The 22,053-nt window shown below is 35.7% G+C and overlaps 2 protein-coding genes and 1 long non-coding RNA gene across 11 annotated transcripts; all 3 read right to left on the reverse strand.

The window, feature by feature from the left end:
* Positions 1-672: 672 nt before the first annotated feature.
* LOC132183269 (heavy metal-associated isoprenylated plant protein 28) lies at positions 673-2,358 on the reverse strand. The gene is made up of 4 exons (XM_059596669.1): positions 2,210-2,358; positions 2,024-2,067; positions 1,094-1,169; positions 673-1,004 (listed from the first exon to the last, which is right to left on the reverse strand). Exons 2-4 carry the CDS (start codon positions 2,027-2,029, stop codon positions 673-675), a joined length of 414 nt encoding a protein of 137 aa, XP_059452652.1. The 5' UTR covers positions 2,030-2,067; positions 2,210-2,358.
* A 438-nt stretch (positions 2,359-2,796) lies between these two features.
* LOC132180443 (uncharacterized) lies at positions 2,797-6,208 on the reverse strand. The gene is made up of 3 exons (XR_009440154.1): positions 5,111-6,208; positions 3,898-4,147; positions 2,797-3,814 (listed from the first exon to the last, which is right to left on the reverse strand). It is a non-coding gene; the product is annotated as an uncharacterized LOC132180443 (long non-coding RNA).
* Positions 6,209-10,681: 4,473 nt separating this feature from the next.
* On the reverse strand, positions 10,682-21,170 carry LOC132180442 (translation initiation factor IF3-1, mitochondrial). 9 transcript variants are annotated; one of them, XM_059593260.1, is made up of 11 exons: positions 21,085-21,170; positions 20,865-20,989; positions 18,461-18,641; positions 17,293-17,485; positions 16,835-16,922; positions 16,131-16,198; positions 15,706-15,804; positions 13,681-13,737; positions 12,941-13,009; positions 12,153-12,215; positions 10,682-12,016 (listed from the first exon to the last, which is right to left on the reverse strand). In XM_059593260.1, the coding sequence occupies exons 3-11, from the start codon at positions 18,478-18,480 to the stop codon at positions 10,913-10,915; spliced, it is 1,761 nt and encodes a 586-aa protein (XP_059449243.1). In that variant the 5' UTR covers positions 18,481-18,641; positions 20,865-20,989; positions 21,085-21,170; the 3' UTR covers positions 10,682-10,912. The 9 variants fall into 9 exon arrangements, with proteins under 9 accessions (XP_059449243.1, XP_059449240.1, XP_059449241.1 ...); XM_059593257.1 differs by lacking the exons at positions 20,865-20,989; positions 21,085-21,170 and adding exons at positions 19,350-19,905; positions 20,106-20,538; XM_059593258.1 differs by lacking the exons at positions 20,865-20,989; positions 21,085-21,170 and adding exons at positions 19,350-19,532; positions 19,726-19,987.
* Between the last annotated feature and the right edge of the window lie 883 nt (positions 21,171-22,053).

Consider the following 22,053-nt stretch of genomic DNA (forward strand, 5'->3'; position numbering starts at 1 on the left):
TTTTTTTTCTTAATTAAGGATAAATTTGTATTTTTATAAATTTTATAGTGTAAGAGACATTTCATCTACTAACAGTTTGAGTTAACACAAAATCTTAAAAGTAAAAGTGAAATTAAAAATGAAATATCCACATTATAACTTTTTGATAATTAAAGGTTAACATTGCAAAAACTCGTGATACATTCAAGGACTATGCAAAACCACTTTTTTTTTAAAAAAAAAAATTTAATAACAAAACAACTTAACACTTTACCAAAAAAAAAAAAAAAAAAGCTAGCACTACTAAACCTTCATAACTTTTATACAAACCAATCTATAAATCATCAAAGTTCAATAAATACAAGCCTCTGCAAAATTAAATCAAAATCCCATCTATACCCCAAATACTACAAAGAATATCATTTCCCTGTTTTCACTTCCCATTTAGTAATCACACATAAAAGGTTCGCTTTAGTCCAAGGGCCGGTTTTCCTTCCGAAAAGACAGAGGTAACATGTGGGATCCAAAGTCCAACAAAATAAGATGTAATTAAAATTCCATTCTTTTAAATCAATAATTACAACTTGTATATTTGACCCATAGCATATATATATATATATATATATATATATATGCTGTGTTCGTTCTTATTTGGTAAAAAAAAAAGAAAGAAAAGGTGATGATGCATCATGATCACATAATAGAACAACCATTAGGGTTGTCATCACTGAAAATGGTGGAATGCGAATGATTTTGATAGTAATGATTGGTAGGAGGATGACCAATATCGTATCCGTGCTTGTAGTAGTTGTAGGAAGAAGTGGGCTGGTGGGGGGCGTTAAAGGTGACTGCTCCATTACAATGGTATTGATTAGCGTCAAAATGGAGCTCCGGATTGTGGGGCAGCTGCCACAGCTCCGCCCTCCGACCCGTCTTCCTGACCGCCCTAAGAACCTTCTTTTGTTCTGCCCATCCAGTCACCGTCACTTTTTGCATGCCCATGTCTATCTCAACATCGTCCACACCTGCATGCATATGCATGAGGATGTTTAGTTTTTGAAGATGAAATTGCACGAATTGTGATGATTATTATGATTTCTATATATATATATACCTTTTAGTTTTTGAAGTGCATTTTTTACCTTGCTCTCGCACCCACCACAATCCATGTGCACCTGCATCTCTATGATCTAATGAAAAAAAAAAGGGGGGAAGATTATTGAACTACTAATTAATCTCATTAATTACGTGAGGAATCAATTTATTAGATTGATATATATCTTTAGAGTACGTAATTTTCACATTATTTTTATAATACATATGAGAATCACATGCATGTGAGAATTATATATTTTAAGAACAATTGTTAATTTAATAGATCTTGTTAAAGACATTTCTCCTTAGAAAGACAAAAAAAAAAAAAAAATTCTTTCTTTTTAATATCTACGCTTAGAAAAGGTCTGTATAATTAGCAATTCGAAAGCTCTAGATAATTTTTTTACCAGAACAAATTAAATTGTCATTATTTTATAGAAAACACTATCCGGGAAAAAAAAAAAAAAAAAGATCCACAAAAAAATATGGACGCCAATATATACATGTGTGGGAAGAAAGTGGAAAGTTATTGACTTATATATGTAATTAAGTTCATTTGTTTGAGCAAATTAGCACAACTCAGTATCTTTTGCACCTTTTTTTTTTTTTTAATTAAAAAAAAAAAGAAAAAAAAAGAAGCAAGAGGGGCAATTCCTGCTAGTTGGAAATCAATGACAAAAGGTACTAGACGGTGAAAATAGCAAACGCTAGCTTTTTTAAGCTTGATTAATTAAGCTAGTCTAACGATACAACTCCATTACGACATCAGTGAAACTTTAAGACGATTTACAAATTTTGGTTGCGAAAATTGAAACTCATATTCTAGCATATATTTACCTAAAAAGTTGCCAACACTCTAAAATGGTCTATTTTTTGCCGTTATAAATCCATCAAACACTCTAAAACAGAGAAAGAGATCGAGAGAGAAAGAAAGGTTACGTTTGCTTACCGTCATTTTGGCTGTTGAAAATGGTGGAAGAAACTGTAACTTCCCTGCTAATTGAAAATGGTGGATAATGAATTTCAGATTAGGAATAATAATATAAGAGGCAAATGGAGGTGTTGATCCTCCATATATAGACCTGAATGCATGATTATTTGGTTAATTTGCATAAATTACGATTAATGCACCGACCTTCTCTTCCGACTGACTTCGGAGATGGACGTGGCAACTTGAAGCAAAGGAGACGTTACTTTGGATGGGAACCTTTTCCAACCAATAGGCAGTGGCCACGTGCTACTAATAATTATAATTCTCTTATATATTTCTTGCATGGGCATCCATACCAGCTAGCATTGACTTCATGCATGTTGCATATTCATATATATTTCAACACCATTTTGAAGCACGTTAAATTGTACTATATATATATATATATATATATATATATATAATTGAATAGCAATGTGAATGAGATAGTTGACTGGTGGTGCTGGGTACGGGAGTTGAGAAATATTGCACATGATACCGACCTTACCGGATCATGTTTGGTGCTTTCAAATTTAGCCCTACTGTCCTTCAACTCAAAGCTTCCCACTAAGGCACCATTTTGATAGTCCTATATATATTTGAACCTTAATCAGTCAATAGGAGTAGCAAATTATATTGTATGGCAGAAAAGCTAGTTAGTTTCTAATAAGCAAATAAGTTAAGGATATTAGTTCTTCTTTACTAAATTAAATAGAATTAAATGTTAGAATTAAACTAGATAGATTTGTCTTTCTACATAACATGTGAAGAACAAGTGAAACGTACCTCATTACTATGACGACATGTTTCCATCTCTCTACATGATCATGGCGTCCCTGTTTATGTGTGTGTGAAGGAGCTAGACTAATACCTTAATCCTAAAATTTTACTGATGATCTAATAAAGTATAATGGGTCAACTTCATTTATATTTAAGGTGAGAATGCGGGTTTTCTCAAGTGCTTACAGAATGGTCCAGCTTATTATGGACCCAATAATAAAATGACTATGTTAGTTCACCCAAAGAAAAATAAAATAAACACAATAATCTCTCACTTGGACAACATAAATAATTTAACTACAAAACAAAAACAAATAGGCATCCCAAAACATGACCTGATCCAAATGTGTTTGCAAATAACAAGTTAAAAATACACTAATAGGATGCATGACGACATCTAATAAGTCCTTTATTTTTATTTTTATTTTTTGACATGTAATAAGTACTTACAATCATGTGATTTAGGCAAATAGATTGCAAGTGTAACACACAAATAACATAAATAGTGATCACTACATATTCATATGAAGCCCACCAAGACTAACACACAATGTCCTGTATCACAACACTAATAATGTCACAATTAACAAAAATGCATAAAAAACAATATATGGCAACACAAAGGCAAACACATTTTAATCTTTATGTTGTCATGTTGTCATCTCTCTCACTCCCATAGCGCCACAACTATTTCTCTAAAAGAGCACGGTTGAACATCATTAAATTTATGATACCCAATCCTCTCTCAATAATCGGAGTGCAAACCTTTGACCAATTCACTAAATGATACTTGGAAGTCTTCACCTATCCCACCCCATAACAAATTGGGCTATAACTTCTCAATGAATCCCGTAAAAACAGACAAGTATCAAGGGAAAATAGAAGACAAAAAAAAAAAAAAAAAAAGCTGCACACTAAACTCATTTCTCCACAAAATATGTTACATTCTTCCTGAACATCTTTGATATCCAAATCAAAATCTGGCTCCGTCTGCAAAAGGGAGATGTCATTCAAAAATAATCAGCAGTAGGAATATGAACAGAAGACTATTTAAAAATGCTAAACCCACCAACCTCAACTTTTGGATCAAACATATCCTTCAGTAATAAACACTCTCACTCGGGAGTCGGAACACGAATTGTATCAATAGTTGGCACAGCAGCAGTGGGAACTTGAAGACCTGCGCCAAGTCCAGCAAGAGCAGGAAAAGAAGCGGAGGGAGCAACAACTGGAGGTACCACAGGAGCAGCTCCTAGGATAGGTGCCAGTGGTAAAGTAAGGCCAGAGTTATTGACAGCAGTACTGCCAACGGAACCAGCAATACTGCAGAATGAAGAAAATCTCAGATCGAACAGACCAATTTCAAATATAATAACAAAACTAAGTCAATGACAACACCACTTTACCACTGGCACTTTCATAAGCAGCGCCATTAACACCACTACGTCAATGACAACACAGTAGCAACAAGAAGCAAGTGCGACAACACTAGATGTAGTCTGGAAATCAAAAAATTCAGTGATAAAAACAAGAAACAACTCCAGCATGCCAAAAGTGAGGACAGCCCTGTTAACTGCTTAAAAGCATGAAACCTTCAGTTGAAAAACATTTCAAAATGACCCAAGGGAGAGGCAATATCGTTTATCACCTTATCCTTTTTTCTTTTTTATTTTTGATAAATATTAAAGCTCATTTTAATTTTAATTTTTTTTACATGTCCGGGATTCGAACTGTTTATCAACTTATCACCACACTAAAAGATAGCACAATTGTCTAATGCATTTAATGAAAAGGCCGTCTTGTAGCTTTTAAGATCAAATTTTTAAACCCCCTAATTATTTTTTATTTTTATTATATTTTGTCCCCTCACATCTAAAATACTACGTCTACCCCTAGGCCTAGAAATCATATAGTTGACAGAAAATTTAAGGCTAGAGTACAAATATAATGTTGGTTCAGTCACTTCCTCCTTTTTCTCTTTATATCGTCTGCGAGAGAATGAAAATGTGAAATATAGACCCAAACTGTTTAATAACTGACAAAATTGTTAATGAATAATTAAAAAGGAAAAACAAGCTGAGCTAGAACACTCTTAAGGCTAAATGTATATTATTTTCCTTGCAGCTATAAATTCATTTGATGTGGCAAACATTGCCCTGCATTGTAAATGAAAAGGAAGAAAATAGCAGTCTGAAAATGGCAGCATATTATTCTCCACTAAGTGTAAAAAGGCCGAACCCAAGAAACAGTCCTGCAGGGAACTACACAAAGTTAACATGAAATTACCAATGCAGGCAGACGGTGAATCAAACGACTGTTTCATCTTAAAATATGATAAGGAGCAACCTGGAGAAAGATGTGGCAATTAAAGGTAATGAAAAAATTGGGAACAACTTAATCATAAATGAAACAGCATCATGATGTTGTATTGACGGCAGTACCCAAGGACCTAATTGCATTAATTTGGAACCTGTTAAAAGTTCATGTTCCACAACGCAGATAGAACAAAACTGAGACCTCAAAATTTGGTCTACGGTCCCATTTTCATTTGTAAACTCATACTAGTGACATCACATTGTACTCAGGTAACACAAAAAAGTGGACTTGCACAATATGCAAGCCAATCAGAACTTATCAATGCATAGAGAATGCTTGGGCTCTAGAGTCTCACACTTGGAAAAGCTCAGTAAATAAGACACTATATGCAAACCATATAGAGTTTCTCTTTAGAAAATGTAAGTGCTTGTAAGGAAAGTATGAAAGTGCAAAGTAAATAATGCAGGAAATGCAAAAGGATTTAATTGGGAAAAAATAATTTCCAGGAATCTATAATTTCAAAAGAAGATCCAAAAAAGTCTCTTCAGTGACTACTGAAAACAACTTGCAATCAATTGCACAGTTACACATAACATCAACTCAGAGAATTGATAATAGTGAACGAGACTTTGAGAAGGATATAAATAGGATAACAATCTTCATCTTAAACCTAAAACTTCATGGCAGGCAATCAAACATATCAACAATAAATCAACCTATAATATATGCAAAAGAATAATGGCCAATCTCATAGTCATCAGAACATTAAATCCCCCACAGGCATCAGAAGATGAACTGCTTCTCTTAAGCAAAGCCCATCACTCCCTCACCAGCATTTCTGCAACAGAATAAATACAATCAAGCTACCGAGTTCAAAGGTGGAGGATAACAAAAATCAAAACATTACAGCACCGCCATGGTCAAAACCACAACATCAAAACCCCCAATCTTGCAACACAAGCTTTTGAGAGATTCTAGAAAGTTTAAGAGAAACGTTAAAACCCATGACCTGAGTTCCTGTGCCTGGCGCAATTGCCAGAAAGACCATCTGAAGATTGCTCTAGCATATCTGCGAGTTCCCAGAATCTAATGCTCAATATACAGAATTTTTAATACTGTTAAATAGTAACTATATTAAACTCAAGTACTACCAGTGTAGAAAATCTATTTAGATTATAGTATAAAACCAGTTAAAAAGTGATCAGTATACTTGGAGGAAAGAATGGGCCCAAAATAAGCAAAACTAAGGTAAAGACAAGGTGACTCGTTAGATTGAATGTGCTTCCACATCAAATGCAGAAACTGTGTCCAGTTGGCAGGACACATAATTCATGCCAAATAAAAGAGGAAAACATTAGCAACCTGGACTCAAATCTAAAGATAAGAGGACAAATCGTTTTCCCTATCAACTAAGCTTACCAGCACACAAGGGACATATACAAGTAGATTCTTTCACTGCAGATGTTTCAATCAACAGCACTAAATAGGTGCACTTGTTTATGTTAAGTTAATTTAAGAACTCCCCCGAGTGTCCTACTTATCAACACTATAGAAATGGTCAACAGCTCCATTGAATTTCAAATGTCATAAAGGAGTATCTCATATCAACTTCCTAGGGCCTAAGTAACTAAGCAACAGAACAGGCATATAGAAAGAGAAAGAGTGGACCAGGCAGGACCCCTACAAAACATATGTTCCTAGAAGGAGCAAGGCATTGCTCCTAATAAACATTTGTTAGCGACAAATTTCTCCATAATATAATCCAAATTATAACTTGTGAATGTGAACTAGACTGCATCTCATAAGATAGCTCAATAAACATGACCCGCCACCTCGGGCTAAATGCTAGATTAACAAAGCATAGAACAACAATGTCATACATACACAAGCACAATGGAACCAATCCCCAACCCCCAAAAAACGAGGTGGGAAATTTGGTGGGGGAGGAAGAATAGGGAGAAAGCAAGGAAATAAGAAGCCTTTCACTCAGAAATCAAAAAAAAAAAAAAAAAAAATCTTTACCTACATAAGTGACACTTGGAAACAGCACATTTACCCTTAACAAAATAATAATGATTACCAGCATGAACTTGCAAGCACACAACAATGAGCTAAATGCTCAAAAACAATGTAAACTCTAGAATAATCCAAAAAATGTGTTAGGACTTGGGAGAGTCAAAATAGACAAGAAAATAAAGGAAAACCCCTACAGATATGACTAATAAGAACAAGAACAATAAGAAGAAGATGATGATGACAATGGTGGTAGTGTTGGCAGTGGTGGTGCAAAAACAAACATGGAAGATATTAGCCATGTGAACATGAGGAAAAATCCAACAAAAAAGACATAATCAACCTGACCGCTCAAAAATGTCATAGAAGCAGCAGCAGCAGACAAAAATAAGAAGATATTAGATGAGGAAACACGAAAAAGGAGATGATATAACACATATTTTGTTACAATTATGAGAACACTTAAGCAGTTGAATAATACAGATATCATATCACTGGTGCTGACTGTTTCCATTAAGTTCCTTCCCAATTGACCACCCATTTATCAGACCACACGTTACCAAATGTACATCACCAACTCTTTAAGGCAAGCAAATGACATACCATTGACCCCATGTCCCCATGTCCCAGTTAATCACTAAAAACTCAAAAAATATCATAAAATCAGGCCCCACCCATAGTAGAACAAAAGAATGTCTTTATATGCAGAACAAATATCACAAGATGTTCATAGCATATAAAGGGTACAACAAGGATAAAGAAAACGGTTTGTACAGTAATACATCACACTCGCCCCCTCAATCAAGGCAGCCTATCTTCAAGCCTCAACAATTGAATTCAATTTAAGTATTCACGCCATCTCTAATAACATTCTGGGGAGTGACTCCATAAGTTGAAAATTTAAACCTGCTGCAGATTGAGCTGCTTTCAACTCACTAACAAACAAATTGGAAAAAACCCAAGCCCATGTTTGGTAACGTGTTTGGAAAGCCTTTTCTGTTTTCAAACATAAAAACACTGTTTGAAAAATAGTTACCAAACAGAACACTTTTCTTTTTATTGATAAGTAAATGGAATTCATTAAAAAGAGCAAAGGCACAAACCAAGTTCAGGAAGTATACAAGATAAACACCTAACCTTAAAAAAAAAAATTAAAAAAAAAAAAAATTAAAAAAAAAAAATGAAAGCTAGAAAAAAAAATTTATAAGTAATCAAGACAACAATCAATGGCAGCCATCCAATGATAGAGAGTATTTGAGAAGGAAAGGAAAAAAAAAAAAAGGCCTTTAATTTCACCACTATCCCCTCACGGTCGTTAAAATATGAAACACAAAACACTTTTTAAAAAACTTAAGAGCTAACTTGTTAACTTTTTTTTATTTTTTTTATTTTATAAAAAAAAAAAAAAAAAAAAAAAAAAGAAAAAGAGAGAGAGAGAGAGAGATGGCTATGCAGCCACCCCTGTTTTTTTTTTTGGGTTTTTTTTTATTTGGTTTCTTTTATGTTTTGAAAACACTTCTCAGATTTACCAGACAATTTTCTTCTGTGGACCCTACAAAATACACTTTTCAAATGTGGCCTAACCAAAAACACTTTTCACTTCATTCATTTTAAAAAAAAAACACTTCGTTTTTCATCTCTTCAAAAACTCTTTCATAACACAATACAAAAACAAAAACTTTTCAAAAACTTTACCAGACATGCACCAACATTTCATCTTTTGACAAAAATGTCACTCATTAGGACAAATGGCCAAACTGAACACTCACTTCAGGGAAAAAACAGAGAACGAGAAATCCACCTTCTGATTACCAAGTATATGTGCATAATCAAAGCCAATGTGCAGAATCAATGTACTGCGATATTTAGAGTTCAATGTAAGGCGTCAAAACATTAAACCTATCTCCCCAAAAGTCCCTATTTTATCATTGCCTGAAAGCATTAACACTCTAAGCACTCAATTTTGAGCTTAAAATCAGGTGGACCAACCACGACGCACATAACTAACACCAAGGTTCTAAAATGTTTAGAGCATTGATTTAAGGTCTTACAAGATCACACCTACCTCCCAAAATGTACCTATACTATCGTTGCTTGAAAGCATTAACACTAACCACTCAATTTAGAGAACTCACTGATTTCCTTCAGATCCCAACTTCACGAAAATGGGTGGGATTCCTCATGTGCCTAGTTGCCATTGACACATTGTAAGAAGAGTTAACCCTTTTAAATTTTGTAACTTTAAATGAATTTCATTCCTAATTATTATTAGCCTGCAGACTAGCAAGAAACATATTTGCATGAAAAATCTGACTCATTAGTTTTGGTAGATTACCAAAAGTTTCTTACAATTCTTAACTAACAAAAAACTTGTCTATGTCCCCAAGAGAATAAATGTTTTAATAACAAACTTTTTTTTCCTACACAAATACATTGCTCAGAATCCATTTCAGTTTTACAATTCAGCAAGATAACATAGGTCATAAAGAACACTATCAACTTAAGAAGACTTATTTCATTCCATTTTACATCTGAAAGTGCATGTACTGGAAATTATATGAAATAACATCATAAAGTGCTATTCTAGATTCAGTATACAATCAATATGACACCATGAAGCTCATGCAGCCAACTTATTTCATAGTAATAAATCATGTGACAATATGAACACATATCAAGTACAAAAAGAGCTTAATAATATATGAATATAAAAATAAAACATACCTGCTCTCTTTGTCCCGTTACTATAACTACCTATCCCTTTCTCTTTCTGAGATCCCTGACACGACTCCTCTCTCTTTCGTCATGGTCATTTCGATGCATTTCTGATTGACTCCCACTTTGACGTGACCGCTCTCTCTCCCTGTCCCTCTCACTCTCACGGACACTTTCTCTCGTCTCAGTCTCGATCACGATCTGGCTCTTTGTCCCTATCCCCTTCTCTCTCCTTCCCGTTCCTCTCCTCCCTATCCCTATCTCTATCCCCATATCTCTCCTTATCCTTATGTTCCCAACTACTCTTGCGTCGATACCTTTCCCCATCTCTAGACCATGAGCGTTCATGAGATGAGCCTCTCTCTCTATTCCGATCACGATCACGGAAATCATCTCCTGATCTCGAGTGCTTCAAGTGGCATTCCACATTATCATCCCTCTCATCACTCCTATACTTCAAACTAACTGCAAGTACGATCTTTGTCTCTGGACTTCCCAGTTTCATTGCCACCATTAAAAGCACATTCCTTCTCTTTCTGGGGCTCAGGGTTTTCAACGGTTTTCTACAAATAATCATAGGTGTCAAAATCCATCAGAATATTCTTCTTAAAAACCACACAGATAAAGCTTATTGCAGCCGATTTCTGGCAACCAATTAAAAAACCAAAAACATCAACACAACTGTGGTGACAAAAGAACTTTAGTGCCAAAATGGAAAAGATCAAAAGCCTGATACTCTGGTCGGTTGCTGACAATAGGTAGAAACAAACAGAATATCAAAATTTTTAATTTTGCATTTTTTGGGGCCCAAGAAAACCGAAAGCTCGAAACAGATAATTCTCATTGAAATAATCATCTAAGTTACATATTTCAGTTCCAACCAATCAAAACATACAATAAAAATGCAATTTCTCTCCTTTCCCACCATTCCTCGGCAACCACACACATAACAACCGAAGGCTATCCTCAACAGAACTCTTGGCCCCATAAAGTCAAAAATATTCACTGAAATAATCAGTATAATGCATGCATTATATCTGCTCTTTAGTTTGGCTTAGATATCCTATTTGGCACCACATTGGAGCTATCTCGACTAAATATTCCCCATGCCTTTGGCCCACCCTTGTCAAGGCCTGACCTTTGGCTGTCCCCTGTTGCGCCAAGATTCCTTGGGGAGTCATGAGGGTTTCCTTCACTCTGCCTATGAACTTCTGCTGCTACACCTCTCCCAGAAGCATTTGGGGAGCTAAAAATGCCATAACCAGGTGATGGGGTACTGGGAGCACCAGGGGGGCTTGGTTCTCGCTTGGGCATGTTATTAGGAGGAACCCTTATGTTTCTGCTTGCAGAAGCATCAGTCCCAACTTGCCCGCCTTCAGCCACTGAAGGTGAGAAATTCATATCCACTGGAGGCTGCCTTCTTTGATTTGGAAACTGGGGTTCTAACCTTGATGAGAATTGATTAGGAGGAACCCTTAAGTTTCTACTTGAAGAAGCATCAGTCCCAACTTGCCTGCCTTCAGCCACTGAAGGCGAGAAATTCATATCCACCGGAGGCTGCCTTCTTTGATTTGGAAACTGGGGTTCTAACCTTGATGAGAATTGATTCTTTGGCTCAGTTCTTTTGTGCCTATTTTCAGTCCCAAAGGAAGGCCCTTGTGGGAAGGATGGAGCTTGATTTGCTCTTGTAAAATTGGGTAGTGGTGAGGGGTGCGAAAAGTCTAAAACATTAACATTTGAGGAAGGAGAGGCTATTTCTTGTGCAGTTTTCAATTGTTTATCAGTAGACCGGGAAGCTACGCCATTCACATCATCATCAAAATGGAATACTTTCTCAAAATCATCACTAGAATCAACAACTGACCAGGCATTCTTCTTCTTTTCAAGAGTTTTATCTGTAATTTCCATGGAAGAGGATATAGGCAGGTCATCTTCATCACTAAGGATCTCTTCCTCAGCTTCCAAGCCAGATTCAACAAAACTCAGTTGTTCAAGGGGACCAACAGAATCAACAGCTGCTGGTGCAGTGACCTTCAGTTTTTTTCCGCCACCTTTCTTAGATGTGCCAAATTTGACATGCCTGACTATCACATGTGCCTCTGTTTCTCTCACCGCTGGTCCACTTTCCACAACAGCTACTTCTTCAATCTGCAGAATGTTGTCCATAATTAAGAGACGGAAAGTTAAAAAAAAAAAAAAAAAAAAAAAAAAAAACACACACACAAATTGTACCAATGATTCAAACATGAAAACAGTAAGAAAAATCAAAAGGATTTGGAAATACCAGAGCAGAGAGACGATTTAGCAATCCTCCCAAGTCCTGACCTTCTTTACCCATGGCCCTACACTGTTTCAGATCCATAGAAGACAATTAGCTATATGAGCAATCCAACACCCCCCCAATATACACAAAAACAACAATAAAGAAAGAAAGAAAGAGAAGTGACTAAAATTTTGTTTACCCATCCTTCAGAAACTCTATTGCCTTTTCTTTTTTCTTTTTTTTTTCTATTGGGTCAGCCTCCTTGAACATTTGCAATTTACCAAATTCATAGTAGTTTTAAATTTTCTGATTAAGAATTTATTTTTTACAGAATACAGAATTTCTCAGAAAATCTGCTGACAATCAATATTATCAAAAATAAAATAAAATAAAATAAAAATGAATGAGGTATGAAAGGATCGGAATGTCTCTTCTTCTAATGCTAGTGACTCAATCAAGCTCTCACATTAAAGAGAGGGTGGTGTAGACATCGGCACACAACATAGATAGCACCCAACTAGCTACAACATATCAAAAAGTCATCAACGCATTTGTGGATACAGATAGGATAACAAGACTCATGCTAAGCTCACAAATTTCTCTCTTAGTTCCATAAGACCAGGTCATTCAGATTTTCATATTTTAGAACGATGGCAAAAATTCCCTTTTGGGCAAGCATCCCCCCACACACGCACACATGCCCCAAGAAACAAAAAGGATAAACAAAAAGGATAAATATTAACCCCATAAGGAAAGAGATCTGAAGCAGACATAGTTGGAGAATCCTTTAAGGAAATGAAAGAAAGTACCTTCACCCGGTAACCACGCTCCATCAATCTTATGACTTGATCTGCTTTCATCTTTAAGTCCTTTAATTCCTGAAAAGAATAGCAGTAGATATGTTATAACATCAGTATTTTTTTTTCTCCTCACTCTTTCATAATGTTGTAACATTAACATGTGTACCTAGGGCGCCTTCAATTTGTATGTGATTTTTGCATTGCAGGTCATACATTTGGGTTAAGAGGCTACATCTATGACCCAGCCAGGCTTCCAGACAAGGGCAAACAGACTAAATGGGACGCTTCAAGTCATTTATAACACAAATAATTGTCCACATTGTTGTTCACAGTGTTCAAGCCGAGTAATGCTACAAGGCACTCTTGTGTCATTCTTGTGTTATTTCAAGAATGATGTGGCTTATAAAATTATCATTAACCTTGTGATTAATTATTATTGGATTTTGATAAAATGATGATTTTAAAAGCCACCTCATTCTTATAGTGACACAAGAAGAACATAAGAGTGACTTCTAGAATTACTCATTCAAGCCATTCCTTGACATATGTTGCCCACATTGTTGTTCAGTATTCAAGCCCTTTTAACAATTTGCTTTCAAAGCATCTATAATATTATTGTTGAATGAAAATATTAAATTGTTGCCAGAATTTCTTTTGTCAGATCTGAAATGGATAAGAAGAGTTTCAGGAAGTTCCAATGGTATGGCAAGAGGAGAATACAGAGGCAGGTATTCCAAGAAAGCACTTACAGTTTTCCCTGAAAAACGAACTTCTTTGCAATCTCCTTTTCGCAAACTCACCTCAGACTGCATAATCAGTGCAACCAAAAAAAATTTAATTAAAATACTTAACAAAAGTTAGGGGTCTGAGACCAACTATCTTGTATGTGCACCAAATACAAAATTTAACACTTTCTCTTCTTTTTTCTTTGTTTGTTAAAATGAAAATTTACCCAAACTGTGGAACTTTTATGAACTTTACAAAATCTACCTATGACCAAGTTTTTAATCTTGTGGAATGCTCAAATGCTGCAAATAATATCACCAATTTACATGTAGTCATGAACCCTAGAACCACAACCATATCTATACATCATTAAAAGCGAGAGGAAACAAAACTAAAATGCATGCTCTTCCTAGTAAATGCTAAAAATCAACATTTCCTTCCAAAATTACTTGTCATTTTAATAATAGTTTGAGCAATCCACCCAACTTAACGGTTGAATCACCTATAGGTTAGCCCAAGTGACAAGCCTTTCAGTTGCAAAGTCGCTAGATACGAGCCAAAGCAATCATACAAACCATCTATACATAACAGTTTTTTTTCTTTTAGTAAACTGCATCAATATCCATCATCTCAAACACATAATAGTAACTTATTCAGCCACTATTTGCAATTTAAGCTAAGGATTGTGCATAATGACCACAATTCAACAAAACTACACAGAGGATAGCAATGACTTTAAGAATCTGGTTATAATAAGGTGTGATTCATAGACATTACTCCAAAAACTTCCAAAAATTTCAAAATCCAAAAAATGAGTCAAGGTGATGGCGCCTTGATTTTTGCAACCTTGGTGCATAACATTATAAATCAATTTTCGATTCAAAAATTTGAAGCATCACACAAACAACTTATTTATTTATATTGACATAATTCCTATATAAGGTTACTATCCCCCCCTCCCCCCTTTTTTCTTTGTTTTGAAAAGTTGTAAGTGCAATTGACGGGTCTCGAATCCATGATTTCACACGCCACACCATTCTTAAAGATGGTGGATGAGCTATTAGAGCTACAGCTCACTGGTAAAGAGGCAGGTCATTATACTAATCATCTAACGAATTCTGTTTGGATACTCTGTCCAAAGTCCACAAGACTGGTGCTGTAACTCAGCATGCCTACTGTCATATATGCTCGTTTGCACAGCAAAGTGGTTTTGATGCTTGGATGCATATATTGATTTATCCAATCAATACTTCCTCTAATCATAATTTCATTATCAAGAATTCTCTTCTGATGTAAAAAAAATGTTTAAGACCTACGATATGAGTTTGCAACGAGATGATTTTTTAGTGTGTATGTGTTTTCTACTTCTAAGTGGCTTTGGTTCGTGAACCAAATCTCTCAAATTCAACTCCCAACACCTAACAATAGACATGGTTTGCCAATGATTGCATGCATAGCCAAAAAGGGGAAAAAAGCCTACATGTTGGAAACATGAGAAAATTAAGACATCAATGTTAAAGCTCCAAAGCCCTAGAGCACATATGAGCCATTGAGTAGTCATAACAGGTTCGGGATAAAGCAAACTCTTGCAGAACGATGCCTATATGTATACTAGTCTTTAATAGCAAAAGAATTCAGATATATATCCACATACAGAAGGACAAGTCTCAATTCTTCTTTTCCCACCACCATACTCATATATGATGAGAGACAAAAAGAAAGGAGTGCACCAACTATAAATATTCCTTTTACTACAACTGAGGATTGGCTACATTATAGCTATAACAGGATCCCCTCCAGTTCAAATATCCAGTTAGTTATAGTGGATAGGTATTTTTGTCTTTTCACTTTTTAAGGGGACAAAAATACTCTTCCGATATAACTAACTGAATATTCTCCAGTTCAAATAAACTAGAGAGGATCCTAATTGATTAAAGCTACAGGATAAAGAAATTTATAACAAAGCAGTGGTTTTGGTACAAAGCATTTTCATTGACTGAATTTCAGCAAGGTTGAACACTAAAGCACAAATCCACAATGTAACCCACCTTGCTTTTAGCACGGTCTTTTTCCTTTAACTGTTGTTTGTACTTTTCTCTATGGAAGTCCATGAGTTTACAGACAGGTGGATCAGCATTTCTTTGAACCTGTAAACATAATACAGTTAAGTCCCCAGAACAAAGCTAAACTGCATAAAGCTATAGTTACAATATACATGCATACCTTTGATTATGTACATAAAATATACAAACATCTAAAAACAAACAATTGAATGTCACTATATAATGATAATAGAAACACCAGACACTGTAAGAAGGCAGACATTAATAGGTCAACTATATCTTGGGAAGCTAAATTTTTTAATCATAAAAAAGTCCATCTTGCATTCATCAAATATGTGCAGTCAATGCTCTCTTTTGGCAAGTATCCCATTCGTGAATTCACTTTACACCACAAATTTGAAATATTGTACCTCCACTAAATCGAGCTTGAGTTTCTTGGCACGTTCTAGCGCTTCATACATTGAGACTTTCTCATGCCCTGCACATAAAGATGAATTAAGAATGACTCCAAACAAAAGCCTACTATACTCTTACATCACCCAAAAGATAAAGAATTGTGATCTTCCCCAAGTACCGTTCAGTAGTTAGTTAAATGAACATTATAGATCAATATTTCATTGTAATATAAAACTTTAGGTTAACTTCTTTCATTCCTCTCTTTGTTTTCAAGTCATCTTCACCTAAGCCAGGCACAATATTACCATAGCATTCAATCTATTATATGATTACTTAGAAGGTATTCAGAACCTCAACGTCGCTCCTAATGGGGTAGGTAGCTAAAAGCACCTTTTGGTAACTTGTGATTAATTCTTAGTAATCTACATTGTGTAATGACGTAGCATAGTCGTCTTCTTCTTATTTTTTCTGTAACTTGTATTTGTATTGCATAACAAAGAATATTCACGGCAGTTTTTTCTTCTCTTACAACTTTAAAAGCTTATCCACCCTATTTGATGTCATTTATATTCTACAATGTAGTCATCATTTTCTATCACAGGCATATCAAGCATTAGAATGCGTTGCTTTTAAACTCAACATCGATCTCAAAACCATCAAGAGACATAACGTTGATATATACAACATATTTATAACAAAATACTTCCAACTGATATACCTTTCTCTGTCACAAGCCTCACAATTGAGGCTTTGATTTGTCCATTCATACGTGGCGCGTTGGTGCCCTTTTCCGTCTTCAGCTTAGCCTGAAAATTCAAGAACACATTACGTACTACACATTATCCATCCTAATACCACACACCCTCATATAATTTCCATCAATCAACACCCATGACTACCCATTACACAACAACAAAACCAAAATGTTGCCAATAATCCACAAATCACACTTACAAATAGAATTCAACCAAGCATCTACCACTTACCCATTATACAATACCACAAAAAAAGGGAAAGATATCCACACTAATTACCCAAATTATGCACACACTACAGCAAAACACAAATAATTGAATATAAACCATAAAATTACAAAGTGCACAATACCCAATTACAGAAATTGAAAAAATAAATAAATAAGCCCAAATAGTCGGAAAACTACACCCAAATCATTACCTGAACTGGTGCAGCAAAAAACCTGACACTGTTGCAAAAACAGGTGGATCCGCTGTGAATTACCCAATATGGCTTGTCCACAACACATGGGCTAGTCTTTGAAGCATTTGAATTGAGAGAAGCACCATTTGGGATGCCAAGGTAGTATCTTTCAATCTGATGTGAGTAGTGCTTAAGCTTGAAGCGGTTTATTCTACACCAAAATAAATTGTAACATTTTATGGTGCGGAATTTCAGAGACAATGAGAAAGAGAGAGATTGGTGAGTGAGGATTTGGGTCCAAAACCCTAGCCAGGGGTTTCAGCCCTGCGTGACAAGCCAGTTTTCAGTGTGGTATGCTTACACAATTGAAAGTTCTTTTATCTGTTGGATCTGTAGCGTGAAGTAGTTCAACTCGCTTGATGTCCCGATGGGCAGAAGCCCGCCCAGTTTCTCAACTGGGCCGGAGTTAAACCCAAATCCTTTGAAAATAACTTTCAAATTTTGTTTTCAAAAAATAAAAGGAAATTTATAAACATGAAAATCTTTTCGGGAATACAAGACTTCAAGAAATTCTGATCTAGTCCAGATTGCATGTGGCTTCATGCAGTCTAGAAAATTGATAATCATGCAACCAAACAAACTAGTTAGAATAAAACGATCATATATATATATATATATATAGCCATCATAGATTTGTAATTTCTTCTCGATAGCATATTCTTTGATTCTGTTAAATTGGGTTAGGATATTGGTGATTAAGATGAAGTGAACTTATGTAATTTTCAAACTTGATTGAAGATAAAATAGGGGCATATAATATAGATGGAAGGTAGAACTATTCTTTGAGGAAGAGATTTTTTGTTTGTAACTGTAAATTGGGTCCAAAACACTAGTTTGTAACTCTAGAAGCAATTTTTTTATTGATGTATTTTGACCGAATTAGAAAGGTCACACTATTTATAATGAGTACTCTGTTTGGCTGCCAAAGAAAGAAAGAAAAAAGTGAAGAACTTATAAAATTTTAAAAGCAAAATTGAGAAAATGTGTAACAAACGATTTTACAAAATCTAATCAGGCTATTTAATCAATTCCTCACGGCACCAAATAGTACAAGCCTGAATTTTCCAACCTTTGTTATATCAATTAATCTTTCCTCATCAACAAAAATAAATAATATAAATTCTACCTTCTGTAGAACCCCATCATTTTGTCGTTCAAAGCTCCTTCAAACCCGATTTTCAAAACTCCAATCCAGAAGTGCAGTGTAAATAGTATCCACTTTTTCTTTGTGTTTTCGATCAATTTCAGCAACAAAATCAGGCACCGGATCGAGTTGAGATGCTTTTAAGAGCACCTTCCTTCTCTTTCTACAAATAATCATCGGCGTCAAAATCCATCAGAATATTCTTCTTAAAAACCACACAGATAAAGCTTATTGCAGCCGATATCGGGCAACCAATTAAAAAACCAAAACATCAACGCAACCGTAGCGGCAAAAGAACATTAGTGCCAAAATGGTAAAGATCAAAACCTTGGTACTCTGGTCGGTTGCTGACAATAGGTAGAAACATATAGAATACCAAAATTTATAATTTTAAATTTTTTGGAGCCTATGAAAACCGAAAGCTCGAAACAGATAATTCTCATTGCAATAATCATCTAAGTTAGATATTTCAGTTCCAACCAATCAAAACATACAATAAAAATGCAATTTCTCTCCTTTCCCACCATTCCTCGGCAACCACACACATAACAACAACGGAAGGCTATTCTACAACAAAAAAAAAACAGGCAAACCTGTTTTTTAACAACTAGGGTTGAATTTCATTCTTCCCAAAAAAAAATCCAGCAAATATTTTCCATACAATTTCAATAATAATCAAATATAAGCCTTAATTTAAATGGAACATAATTTTCAATCGAATATTCATTTCCAAGCCCTAGAATCCCCAGAAATAAAACAAGCCCTTATTACCATTACGTAATATTCCATTTTCTCGCAGAAGCGTCACACGGAAGTTAAACGAAATCAAACAGAAAGAAAACACTTATAATCCTTAAATCCCGAGGCTTACACCGTTTCTCAGCAACCACGTTCGGGTTTCAGAGCAAAACGGACACGTAGAGCTTCGAATCGTAGACAGAAGAACAGCGAGATTGCACTTCGTACAGGGCTTAAAACTTAAAAGAAGCTTGGGTTTTCGAGCTCGAAGCGTGTGATGTGACAGGGATCCGGCTTAGGTGTAAGCTGTACCGTGCTGTTAAGAAAATCAACGGTTGGGTTTAAATAGAATAAAAACAAAAACAATCAACGGTTGGGATTTAACCAAAAAAAACTAGAGGAGGAATGGAATCGGCTCTCCATTTCTTTTGGAATGGAGAGCAGCCGGTTCACGGCTACGATCGCTTTAAAAAGATCTATGGTATAAAAAATGCCACCTCATCAAGCACCTAGTTTACTCGAGCTCCGACCCGGATCTTAACCCTGATCGGGAGGATGGTTTGGAGGACAAAGAAAATGATCCGGACCCGAAATCGCAGCTGCGTGAATTTGCCGCCGTTCTTGGAGCTGATGGCGCCGGCGGCAAGCGTGGCGGTGGCGTCGGAATCGGAGAGGAGATGGAAGCGGCACTGAGTGAGCAAAGATCCATTCGTTTAATCCAAAAATGACTATCACTACAAAGGTAGAAAAATGATCCACTAAATTTAATCTCTCAGTATCAAATAGAGGCAAGTCCAAGCAATAATCATTCAACAAAATTGAAAAAACAGAGCTTGGGCAATGAAAAAAAAAATAAAATAAATAAAATAAAAAATTGCAACAAACTAACCTTGTTAGAAGGAACAAACCAACAAAAAAAAATCTGCCGAATTCGACTGAGCGTTGGGTAGGGGCGGCAACGATTGGGCGAGGCTTTGAGCAGGGGCGGCAAAGGCTTGTGCGTTGGGCTTGGGCAGAGGCGTATCTTTAGTTTGTTAGGGATTAATTAGATAAACAATGGGTATATTAAGTATTTTTATTCCAATGTCGGAGGTCATATTTTATTAATTGTACATCTTCTATTGGTTGTTGCAATGCTTAGTTTTTGCAGATAGACCGCATAGCAGGTTTTCTCGCTCACTTAACAGCTCTAATTATACGATCTCCGGTGATAAAAATAAGAGAGCTCTTATTATGCCGTTGGTGCGTAAAAAGCAACTTTTGCAGCCCCCAATACCTATTAGACACGTAAGGGAAGATAAGCTCATAGAATAGGATCGAAAACAGGAGATTTTTTACAAACCTTTCTTCTTCATCCCACGCAGAGCTTTTTTGCTACACTGTCTCTTTCTCTCTTTCGGTCTCGCCGGAGGATCGCTCTCCATCGGCATCGCCAACATCACCGGCTCTCCATCGGCGTGACCCACGGCTGGGTCACAGCAGACCCACGGGTCACCCTCTCCAGCCACTTTTCTACCAAACCCAACCTCAAAACTCTATTCTAATGCTTCGAAACTCAAACTCGTTTCTAATGATTTAGTTGGGAAAGTTAACCCTTTATGATTTTATCACCCTAAAGGATCCACCGTAGAGGGACTCAAAAACGAACCTCAAATGGCGAAGAAGGAAGATCAGGAGATTATACGGCGTCAATCACCGGCGGAATCGCCGGGAATCGGTCGTCGGTGAGGAAATTGGTCGACGACGAGACACACGACCAGACTCGTTTGTGGCCTGTTCAGTTTTTTTTTTGGTTTTTTCTGATGAGTCTTCTCTCCACGGCTGAGAGAGAAATCAAAAGGAAACAAAGAAAAAGAGAGAAAAATTACCTGTAGCTGTGGGTTCTTCATCGGTGTACAGTGGCTGTGGGTTTCAATTTGTGTCTCTTGTGCAGATTCACGGAGAGGGGGCCTGTTTCAACGGATCTAGCTTATACGCTGTTATTAAAATTGCTGTAATTGAATCAACAGTTAAGATTAAATTTTAAAGTTGACTTACTTTTAAAAGCATTTAATAAAAGAGAGAAAATAAAAAAAGATTTTGAGAAATTTAATCTTGATCGTTGATTTAACTACAGCATACATGTTATTAAAATACCATCATATAAGCCAAATCCTGTTTCAACAAAAATTCAGTGTATTTAATTTCTAGGTGTTTTTTTTTTCTTTTTTTCTTTTTTTTTCGCTTTAGGTAATGTGTCATGATTCTATTGGTTGCTGGAAAAGTGTGCTTTTGCAAACCCCATAAGAGGTTTTTTTAAAAATAAATCCCAAAAATAAAAAATAAATGTGTGAAACCGAAGGTTAACAAGGTACTTAACCCTTTTTGAATATGCGTGACTAAATCATACAGACTAGGAGCAGTATTTCCCAACCGCTCGCGCTTCAAAATCTATCCTCAAATCATCACCAAAATGAACACAAATAACACCCACCACAACCGAACCACAGAAGAAAAAAAAAAAAAAAAAAAAAAAATTCTCTACCTTCTTCTCTCTGATTGAAAGGCAGCACAAGAAAATGGTTTTTGCACTCGTGTAAGAGAGACGCGTTAAAGCGTTAGTCTTGTTTAGGTTAAAATGGTGTAGTTAAAAAAAAAAAAAAAAAAAAACACAAAATTTGTTAAATCTCAACCGTTTTTTTTTTTTTTAATCGGGTAAAGTCCACTTAATCCCCTCAAACTACCACATTAATGACAATATATCCCTTAAACTATCAATTGCGATAATTTATCCTCCAAACTACCAAAACAATGACAATATACCCTCAATTTTAACAAAATGACGAAATTACCTTAAC

Source organism: Corylus avellana, chromosome ca5, assembly GCF_901000735.1.
Source record: "Corylus avellana chromosome ca5, CavTom2PMs-1.0".
In the NCBI taxonomy this organism is placed as follows: Eukaryota; Viridiplantae; Streptophyta; class Magnoliopsida; order Fagales; family Betulaceae; genus Corylus; species Corylus avellana.

Bases quoted from the DNA above. Each gene is read 5' to 3' on its own strand.
- LOC132180442 (XM_059593263.1), bottom strand. From the start codon at position 18,480: ATGATGGGGTTCTACAGAAG. The intron at 12,216-12,940 runs GTACTTTCTTTC...GATCTGAAACAG, and splicing joins AGCGTGGTTACCGGGTGAAG to TGTAGGGCCATGGGTAAAGA. The intron at 12,017-12,152 runs GTATTTCCAAAT...AACATTCTGCAG, and splicing joins TAAATCGTCTCTCTGCTCTG to ATTGAAGAAGTAGCTGTTGT.
- LOC132183269 (XM_059596669.1), bottom strand. The intron at 1,005-1,093 runs GTATATATATAT...ATATGCATGCAG, and splicing joins TGCACTTCAAAAACTAAAAG to GTGTGGACGATGTTGAGATA.